The sequence below is a fragment of the Balaenoptera musculus genome, chromosome 15 (genome assembly GCF_009873245.2).
Source record: "Balaenoptera musculus isolate JJ_BM4_2016_0621 chromosome 15, mBalMus1.pri.v3, whole genome shotgun sequence".
Classification (NCBI taxonomy): Eukaryota; Metazoa; Chordata; class Mammalia; order Artiodactyla; family Balaenopteridae; genus Balaenoptera; species Balaenoptera musculus.
This window is the reverse complement of record NC_045799.1, coordinates 64,103,334-64,113,762: the sequence shown is the minus strand read 5'-3', so window position 1 is coordinate 64,113,762 and position 10,429 is coordinate 64,103,334. Positions and strand designations below refer to the sequence as shown.

Genomic DNA, 10,429 nt, shown 5'->3' with positions numbered 1-10,429 from the left:
GCCTGCTCCTCAGAGTTCATAACTTTCAAATCTCCCAAAATGGGCTGTCCAACTGGCTGCATTTTACCTACATAACCTGTTTTTCCCCAACATTCCCAGAAGTGGCAGTTTATTGAAGAGTCCCCTTTCCTTGCAAAGGCTTTTTTTTTTTACCCCCCTGAATTGTTTATACCTGATCAGATGCTTTATTTCTTTTCAAAGTTCCATGGCAAATTTCACACCTTTTTATGAACTTCACAGTGCTCCGGTCCCCCTGGTTTTCTTAGGGGCAGCATGTGGTCTGTAGCTGTGTTGGCTCACATTTCTTTATGTCTTCCCTGAAATCTTATGAACCTGGTAGTAATTTAAGGAATGCTTTTAAAATAAACTCGATGGCATAATATAGATGACTATAAAAGGGTAAAAGGCTGGAAGTTAAAAGCTACGGTAAGTTTCCTGAAAGAGACATCTAACCAGGTTAACATTTGTTATTATTTTGTTTGTATTGAGTAATGGAAATGTTAACGCATTTTGAAATCCTGGAGAGAAATATGTGGAATTGTCTCACATAGTTAATCTAATTCTTAAATTGCAATAAATTCCACTCGTATGAGAGGGTTTACATCTTTCCTTAGCATGACCTTAGTAAGAAAGGATCTGTCAAAACCAGTCCCTTTTTGGAGGGGGAGCTCGTAGTTTAAGTGAAGTGCCCCACAAAGAATTTCTCCAAAAAACCCATGAAAATAAGCCAATTTTATAAGTCGGTGCATTTTTCACAAGTTCTTAAACTATGCCCAGATTTCCACACCCTCTCCGCCGCCCCCGCCCCTCCATCAAACTAAGGCCTTACTCCTAATGGGTAGGGAAGGAAAAATTGCAGAAAAGCTACATAAATGGCCCCTTTCACTAGTACTCAAAACCTCCTGAGATGGGCACGAGTCCGCGAGTCACATATCTGGGTCTAAGCTGCTCAGCGGCCTGGCTAGTGCTGCCAGAGCAGGTATTAGAAGAAAAGCGGGCTGACTAGGGGCACAGCCAGGGTCAGGGCCACCGTCTGGATCGGGAAGAAGATCCCAGCCAGCCAGCCTCCTTAATCACAATGCGGTTAGCGTCACATGCCCATCTCTGCCCTCCGCCTGATATTGGGTGGCATATTTCCTTGGGGACTAAATTCCAGAGAGGCTCCTTAGCTGCTTTGAGGTCCCCCGGAAGAGTCCGAGAGCCACCATAGCGGCCCGCCCTGGGGATACTGAGGCCATAGCAGGCCCCGTCCAGGGGCGGTTGAACCGATTCCGAAAGGCCTGGGCGGGGCGTAGCACATCCCCTGGGTGCTGATTGGTCATTCTGTGTCCCCGCCCCCTCGGCCCCGGCGTGGTCTCACTCTCCTTTGATCTGGGTTTCAAGACAAGCGCTGAGCAGCGGTTGGTCCGGCCCGCTTAAGCGTGATCTCCATTTGCCCAATGAGGAGCGAACTTCGCGGGGTCTGTCGGGAAAGGCAGCTGGCCTATATAAGCGGCCTGCTGGGCGTGCCCTGCGTTGGGGTTGTTGTGAGTGCCTCTGAGGAAGGTAGGGTATTGGGGGCGTCTTGCGCTCGCTGAGGGGGCACCTCGGGAACAATGGCGGAAGGAGATAATCGCAGCACGAACCTGCTGGTGAGTCCCAGCTCCTCGTCGCGAGGGAACCGAGCGGGGCCTCCGGACTTCGGTGCGCTGCGGCCTCGTTCCTATCACCCGTCGCGGGCCCGGCCCTCCTCTCCGTTCCCAGGTGCAGGCGACGACGCCTGCCCTTTGGGCTTCTTGGGTAACCTCTGCTTGGCGGTCACTAGTCGTGTCGACTCCTACCATCCCCTGGGGAAGGTGCACGACGGGGCGAGGAGGGCGCGTGATCATTCACCGCGAATAGGGGTTGAGGAGGAAGCGGGAGAAGGGGGGCTGTGACCAGCCTGGGGTGCAGTCCTTGGCAGAGGGCCGCGAGGGGCTCGTCGAGCGCTTTTGCGGCCCAGACCCCAGCCGTATCTGGGTTTCCCCGTCTTTGATCTTAACCAGGATGTCCGTTCGCCCTTTTCCCCTAATACTTGGGCAGGGGTGGAGGGTCAAAAGGCTGCTGCCGAGAATTTCTTTTAGAGTTGGCACAGCTTTAAAACGGCAGGGAGGCTACGAGCTCGCAGCTGGGAACTGGAGGTAGGATCCAGCTGGAGGGACAGGGGGAGGTTCTGGCGTTTGTCTGGAACGTGTAAGTCTGGGCGGGGGTGGGGGGTGTCCCAGGACAATTTTAGAGTAAGCAGGGGTCGGAGGGAACTGCAGTAAGGTTGTATCACAGGCAGACAGTTTTAACCTCAGCACGAAAACCCCCCTCAGAATCTAGGTAAGAACGAGAGAAATCCGTCCATCTTCTCAGTTGCCTTTCCCCAGGAAAAGGCATGCTACTCACCACCAGAACAACAGTGAATAGAGAAACCAAATAATTTAATTTTGACTTTTGATTTTCCAAGAGCTCAGGTGCTAACGAATTAAGTGACTTTGCAGGGCAGTTTTGATTGTGCGTGATTTTCATTTTGCATTGGTTTTTAGATATGCATGACCTCTGCCCCCTTACATGCACACACACACCCCCCTTTTCTATGGTTAGCCTAGTGAGCCCCAGCCAGGTTCCTTTTAAGAGTTGATCGTTGCCCAAGTTCACACAGCTATTGAAACAACAGATCCTGGCCTGGAGCTCGGCTGCTCTTTCCACAGAGCAGTGTGACTTAATTTAAGGAGAACAAAGGCCTTTGGCCTTGGATTTGCTGGATTCGGATCTGTAAACCTCTGTGTATCTCAGTTTCCACATTTGTAAAATGAGGATAGTAATGACACCTTCCTTTCAGCTTGTTGGGCGGAGTAATTAAAGTATAGGCATATAATACATTTAGCAGAGTTTCTGCCACATGGTATTATTTAACTATATTAAGCGTGGTGTATAAAGTCAGAAACATTGAGGTCACCTAAGTGTCAGTGTGGCACAGATAACATATTTATCAAGATTAAGCTGCCTTGTCTCCTGTCATTTGCATATTTCCCTGTGATAACAGTTGTAAGGACACATGGGTTTCCTGTTCCAAGTTTTTTTTTCTCTACCAAAATCAGCTTAAGGGCTTTTTGCCACATTAGCTCATCTGAGAAATCTACTTGCAGCTGATGGTCAAATTTGCAGAGAAATTTGAAGTCTAACCAAAATGTCCTGATGAGTGTAAGAAGCATTTTATTGAGATATATTGGGCTTAATATGCCTTTTATAATTTTGTAAAAGCACAGTAGTTTTCCTTAATCATGCAGATGATGCCAACATCTAAATGATTCCATTGCACAAAGAGCTATTTTGGAAATTGAATGCTGTTCAGGAAGAGGCTTTCCTAATGGATTCAGAAGTAGGGGGTTAAATCAATGAAGTGACAAAACAACAGACCAATTGTAACTACCTGAAATGAGAAACTTTAAGTGATCCAATTTTATACTCAGGGCGCTGCCACTTAGTAGTGCATGGTTTTGGGAAAGTCCATTCTGAGCTCGCTTTCTTTAATTGTAAAATGGCTCTGATTATCCGTATCTTAAGGGGTCTATAAGGATTATGTTACATAATGCATGTAAAAGAGTAGCCCAGTGCTTGGACTTGGAAAGTGACCATTAAATGATAATTTTTTTCCCCATTGATTTCTGTCTTTGGTTTCAAAATTGCGTTTTTCTAAGAAACTAGTTTGTTTAAGATAGTGATTTGTAACAGCTGTTTTACATACCTGGTGCCTTAGAAGAATTTAACTCTCTAGGAGCCACAGAAACGTTGAGATTAGTAGAATGATCGCTTTAAATGTTACTCATATGTAGGCTGCAGAGACTGCAAGTCTGGAAGAGCAGCTGCAAGGATGGGGAGAAGTGATGCTGATGGCAGATAAAGTCCTCCGATGGGAAAGAGCCTGGTTTCCACCTGCCATCGTGGGTGTGGTTTCTTTGGTGTTTCTGTAAGTGAGCTATTAAATTTCTGTAGATTGTGCTTGTTGCTCATAAGGGCTCAGGTTCCATTTATGGAAGTGCCTGAATCTGTAAAGAATGCCTTTGCTTAGAGCCGTTTGCCTAGTTCTCAGTATTTGTAGTACTTTGTAAACTCAGTAACCAAGGCAGTTGAATAAATCTGTGGCTCACACTTTTTGGCCTTAGGACCCTTTACACTCCTAAAAAATGTTGAGGACTCCAAAGAGCCTTTGCTTCCTCATGTTTACATGAACCGTTATACAGCTGTGATGTCATGAAGCTTCCGGAAAACTACTTGTGAGAAAATTAGAATAAAAAAGGCGAATAACATCTTTGAGAACCAGAGGACTAGGAGAATAAACATCTTCAGCTAGGACTAATAAGGACTGTGTTTTTCTAACCTTTATTAATTTTTTTTTTTAAACAGGACTATCTACTATCTAGATCCATCCGTTCTGTCAGGTGTTTCCTGTTTTGTTATGTTTTTGTGCTTGGCTGACTACCTTGTTCCCATTCTAGCGCCTAGAATTTTTGGCTCCAATAAATGGTAGGTGGCATAATGATGTGGCAGTCTAATTTCTGAGAAGTTACTGCACCTGGTAGCTGTGACTAGTGTGTTGTAATTAAGCACAGAGAATTGTCTTAACCATCAGATAGCTAGGGGTTAGATTTATCGTTTGATGTAAAGAATTTCTTAGCTGATTCAGATATAAATCACAAACTTCCAGTACTTATATCTCCATAGTTCTTTTATACTCTAGCATTTATTTTGACTTTTTTTTCTTCCTAGACCTTTTTATTGAAGTGAGGCTTTTTAAGGTAATGTTTTATCAAGGATTGCAGACCTCATAATGGGCTTTCCATAAAAGTAGTACGTCTACTTTTACATTTTTTCCATTGATATTTAAAATAATATAATATTAATTTCACCAATTACTTTTGAATGAATATGAAAACAGTAACGTAGATTTTCTTTGCCTGTTCATTTAGCAACTATTTATTGAATGTCTACTTTTCTATTAGGCAGACTCTTCTGGGTGCTGTGAAATATTTTGACTTTTAAGATTCATCTTGGGACTTCCCTGGTGGTCCAGTGGTTAAGACTTCGCCTTCCAATGCAGGGGGTGCGGGATCGATCCCTGGTCGGGAGCTAATGCCTCCCGGGCAAAAAACCAAAACATAAAACAGAAACAATATTGTGACAAATTCAATAAAGACTTTAAAAAAAAAAGAAAAAGATTGATCTTGTGTTTCACGTTGAGACCTTGAGGTAATGCAGTGGAGGTTAGCAAAAGTGCTTTAGAATACGTTCAAGCTGTATATATAAGTGGGTTGTTGATTGCATTTATACGACTCTTTGAACGGGTTACTTATGAGTTCCCAAGATAAGTGGCTGTGGATCCTGTTAAAGTATTTTTTAACTTCCTTCTGGAATGTTGCATTTCTCTTTTGATCCAAATAGTGAGCAAAACTAAATATAGGAATGGATTTTTTTTCTCCTAGCTGCTATTCTCCCTTGGTTGTTTATTTTAATTTGATTGGTAGTCTACTTGTGCCTGTAGTTTTTCGTTCTCCTGATAATAGCAAATTATAAAATAATTCTATAAAAATAAGAATTTTAAATGTAGGGTTTGCTTAAGTTATGGGATAATTAAGCATTTTTGTATTGAAATAAAGATGTTCTGGCATAGCACAATGGTTAGTGTTAGGAAATGTGTTTTGAATTGTTTTTCATTGTGCTTCAGTTTGGGGGGCAAGTTTGTAACTATGCAATGTAACAATTTAACAGAATCAACCTCAGACCCTGACTTTATTAGCCAGATAACATTCTAATCTGCTAATTCATAACTCCTGGAGAAAAATTTTCAGAAGTAAGCTCTTGAAGTTTCGTGGTAATCAGTATGTGGCTCAGTCGTATCTACAGAGCGATTTTGTTTTTTGACCTTTATGAGGAAGGAAGAACACTGTTGCCTAGCCACAGTCCAGCCTTGACTATGGGCAGCATACGAGGTCTGATAATTTATAAGAAGTTCCAGGGCTCAGTAGAAGCCCTTCTACTGTATCTGTCACTGCAGATTTATAGGGACAAGGGCTAGAGGAGAGAAAGCAACACATCTCCAGCATAGGGCTTACTTTTTATAGCAGCCATTATGTCTGTATAGCAAAGACAGTACAAAGGCAAAATTTCTTTAAAAAATCAGAACCCAAAATATGTTATAAACTACAAAGGGCTTTTTGGTGGATCTTTTTGTATTCTTACTGCTGTTTTGTTCGTGATTATATTTTCCCTCAATGGGACTAAATTTATAAGGAATTTGGATTTGAGCTCTTTGTGGCTGCCTAGGCATCAAATGTATGAAGCCCAGTGGAGGGTATTGTGCTTTGAATGCTAGTAGTTATTATCTTACTGACAAGTGCTTAAATATAACTGTTTGGTTGAAACTTCACATCTTCCTCAAAATAGTGGGACTCTGATGGGTCACCACCCAGGATTCATTGGGATCTGCAAAATAATAAAGGAATAGAGAAATTAATTCATACTGATTTCTGCATGGCTCATAGTAGTCATGAGGCTTTTGTTACTATCATTGACCAAATTTGGCTTTAGAACCATAGATAGCCATTACTTTGTACACACATATGTGTCTTTATGTTAAAACTTATTCCTGTGCTATGAAAGGAGTCTTTCTTGCCATGCTGAGCAGCTTGTGTGTGGGATACAGTTCTCCAACCAGGTTTTGAACCCAGGCCCTCTGCAGTGAGAGCACAGAGTCCTAACCACTGGACCACCAGGGAATTCCCAAAAGGAGTCTTAATGGTTTAAGAACTTTTTCTATAAGATAATGGTGAATCATTGTTGTTTTTATTTAGATTTTCTTTAGAAGATAGTTTCTGAAATTTGAGAGGACGGTGTATTTCTGTTTACTGTTAAGATTTGCCTGTAGTAAAGGGGAAGATTCTTTTCCTAGGACCACTGAGCAACAACAGAGATTCCATGAAATTTGCAGTAATCTAGTAAAAACTCGACGCAGAGCTGTGGGCTGGTGGAAACGCCTCTTTACGCTAAAGGAAGAAAAGCCTAAAATGGTACTTTGTTGGTTTTGACTTATTTAAGTAAAGCAACATTTTAAGATTGAGTCAATTTTTGCTTCATTGTAGTGTAAAGCCTTTTTGCTTTACTTTAGTTGTAGTTTGATGTTTATCATTATGTGTTGGTTTAACTCCTCTGAGTACATTCATAAATATTTATCTGTATTAGACTCAAAGTTAAAATTACATTTTGCATTCAATTTTTTTATTCTTGTAGAGGTGAATTTTTTCTGTTTCTCTTTTATTTACTGAAATAAATGTAAAAGACATATACTTAGGAAGCATTTGTTCTCTTTTCTCTTAGCTTCACTTGAGGTTACTATGTGAAGTTATTAATTGCAAAAGTAGTTAACTTACAAACTACTTAATTTACATACAGAATTATAGTTATTCTAGGAGAGAATGTATCTAAATTGTATAAAGTCGACCTAGGGAGTTTTCTATGGGTTTTATATAATACATAGATACTAAATATTTTTAGAGAAAAGTGGGAATAAAAAGTTATTTTCCAATCTTTGAAACAACCTCCTAAAGTTTCTCTTCTTAGTCTGTTTCTAGGAGTTGATAAATTCTTGTTATTTTCATTATTAGTACTTCATGACCATGATCATTTCTCTTGCTGCGGTTGCTTGGGTGGGACAGCAAGTCCACAACCTCCTTCTCACCTACCTGATAGGTAAGTCTTTGAGGAAAAACTGCAGGCACATCCTGGCCAGTAAAGTCTAACTGGAATTTAGTAAGCAGTATGTTCCTGCTCACTGAGTTCCAGGCAGTGATTAAGGACCTGTGTGAGTATGGAAAGATGACTAAATCCCAGGTCCTTGTTTTCAGTGAGTTTGTGGTCTTATCGGAAGTTAAGACAAAGAACTAATAACCAAGGTAGAAAGTAATGTGCAAGAGGTAAAAATAAGCAGTGTGTCTTATCTGAGGTTGGGAGGTATGAAGCAGAAGCTTCTGGGGATAAATACCAATGGAAATAATGGATTTCATGTTACTTCCTCCCATTAGAGTGTGTAGTAGTCTGAAGAACTACCTTCTATAGTAAATGTTAGAATCTTTGGGAAGTTAATTGCTGCCTTTGTAATTTTATTTTGTTTTGTTTTTGTTTTTAATTTTAAGTGACTTTCTTACTCTTGCTTCCTGGACTAAACCAACATGGAATCATTTCGAAGTACATTGGAATGGCCAAAAGAGAGATAAACAAGCTTCTGAAACAAAAAGAAAAGAAACATGAATAATGCATCTGCTTTACTCAGTGTGATTAATGGCGTATACATTGTCCTTGGGGACAGTGTCTGTTATGCTGTCTGGATACTAAAATGTTACAGATGTAGCTCTTTGCTGTCCCTCATTCTGCCCTTAGTTAGTAGAAATTCCGACTTGCCAAGTAAGGCTTTATGCCCAGTGTCTTCAAGGGTATGTTGTCATCAGCTGGCCTTATATGGACAACTCATTCATCATTACCATTTGTCTTGGTTTTTCTTACCCAGGGTTAATTGAACTCTTACTTTTAAAATAATATAGTGGTGAACTTCATCCTTTAGTACAGTTAACAGTGGCTTGGGAGAACTGTGCAAGTTGATCTTCGCTTTAGCTGGATACAAGATCGTGGTCTGTGACTACAGGAAGCTGGTTCCACTATCTGCTTCCACACTCTGCTTAAACAACTGCCTGGCTTCGTGAATACAGAAACCAAGGTTACCACTTCTGATGAAGAGACCAGTTAAGATTCATTCCTCATTCTGTTTCGATACTGTGGGAGAAGAATCCTCATGGAATAAAATGAAAGTAATTCCATGGCCTAGTATGTGTTGGCGTCTCCCTAGTGCAGAATTTAGCAATTTGTTGGAAACATTGATCCTTCCTCCCAGATGGGGAATCTGACAGGCTTAGAACTCTTGTTCCCGTGCACTTAAACGTGAAGTTAGTACATCCTTAAGGGCTTTTTAGTAGCAGGCTTACGCAAGATGGTATTTAGGATTTTTAGCATACTTTTAATTTCAGATTTTCAGCTAACTGAAACTAAAGTACATAATAGGTTAAGAGTCATGTCTGTGACCTTCACTCCAAGACCAGCCGATAAAGAACAAAACTCATCCTGTGTTTAGTCAAGATTCATTTCAGTAGAAAATCCTACTAGTTTTTCAAGACCAGAATAAGCCTTTAAAGGTAAGCCTCAAGATTCTCATTTTATGGTAACACTGGCTGCTTTTGGTCCCCATAGATGGAGTAGTTGAAATCTGTAGGAATGACCCTCTGAGGGCTGGAAATGTGACATATTTGGGAACAATTCTTAAACTGATTAACTAGCTGTAATATAGTTTTGTGAATTTATTGCACTGATGCTGTAAAACCTGGACCTTGTGGTATATCTGTTCCTAAATAAGTTTTGTTTTCTCCCCTTCAATATTGCTGTAAACAGTGGCACCCATGTAGCATATGTTTGACTTTTCTTTTTTAATGTTTCGTATACAGACTACCGTAATTTACATGTGTTTCCTCATTGTAAATAAGCTTGTCTTCCTAGATTTTTGTGTGTGTGTTCTACCAATTAACTACTTTTGCGGTTTTAATCCTGTATTATTTCTTCTACTTTGTTTTGTGTAAAAGGGGAAAAATAAAAAAGCTGGAAGCCCTCCTTGTGTCCTTTCTTTTTTTTTTTTTTTTTTTTTTTTTTGTGTCCTTTCTTTATAGCTTAGCCAGCACAATGTTTACATGATCGGATTTATGTACCCAATTAATGAACTACCCTGTGTGATCATTACATGGCTATAAGGTGCTCTTTAAGAACAAAATAAAATAAAAGGTTTAAATTTATTCATTCAGTAAACATCCAGGCACCACCCTAGATGGAAAAGGAGATACAATGAATAAATGATGGCCAGAGGTGATGTGTGAGAGGGCCTGGTTGGAAGAATAGGCAGGGAGCAATGCAGGAGAGTGCCTGCCAAGGCACCTCTGTACCCTAGGGCCTAGCTCAGAATTCGGTACCTGAGCTGCTCAGTAAATAATTGGTGGGTGACTTTTGTCTGCACTTAGAATTTTTTTAAAAATAGAGCCCCAGTTGGACATTTTATCATTAGGCCTTACTATCTATATGTGGTGGATCCTGGGAACATTCAATGTCAAATTAAATCTCTTGCTCCCCCTCTCCCCAAAATGTATGGATCCTTCCTTGGAGCCTCCTGGGGGCTTGATGATGTCCAGAACAGGGAAGTCTCAACCCAGTCACCATAGGTCTCCTGGTCATTGGATGCTCTGAAATGCTGGTCTTCCACATGCAGCTATGATTACTCCCCAGGCCAACTTGGCTACTCCTGTGCCAGCTCTGGCCACAGCACAGGTCCCCTTTCAAC

At 41.0% G+C, this 10,429-nt stretch overlaps 1 protein-coding gene across 2 annotated transcripts; it reads left to right on the top strand.

Annotated features, from left to right (window-relative positions):
• Window positions 1-1,479: 1,479 nt before the first annotated feature.
• Window positions 1,480-9,711, top strand: ARL6IP1 (ADP ribosylation factor like GTPase 6 interacting protein 1). 2 transcript variants are annotated; one of them, XM_036826493.1, is made up of 6 exons: window positions 1,480-1,631; window positions 3,840-3,973; window positions 4,411-4,530; window positions 6,953-7,070; window positions 7,665-7,749; window positions 8,193-9,711. In XM_036826493.1, the coding sequence occupies exons 1-6, from the start codon at window positions 1,596-1,598 to the stop codon at window positions 8,309-8,311; spliced, it is 612 nt and encodes a 203-aa protein (XP_036682388.1). In that variant the 5' UTR covers window positions 1,480-1,595; the 3' UTR covers window positions 8,312-9,711. The 2 variants fall into 2 exon arrangements, with proteins under 2 accessions (XP_036682388.1, XP_036682389.1); XM_036826494.1 differs by lacking the exon at window positions 4,411-4,530.
• The last annotated feature ends 718 nt before the right edge of the window (window positions 9,712-10,429 follow it).

What these genes read in the sequence shown, in the direction of transcription:
- ARL6IP1 (XM_036826493.1), top strand. Translation starts at nt 1,596, where the DNA reads ATGGCGGAAGGAGATAATCGCAGCACGAACCTGCTG. An exon ending in ATTTTTGGCTCCAATAAATG is followed by an intron (nt 4,531 to 6,952) that starts GTAGGTGGCATA and finishes TTCTTTTCCTAG; the next exon opens with GACCACTGAGCAACAACAGA. An exon ending in CCTTCTCACCTACCTGATAG is followed by an intron (nt 7,750 to 8,192) that starts GTAAGTCTTTGA and finishes TTTAATTTTAAG; the next exon opens with TGACTTTCTTACTCTTGCTT.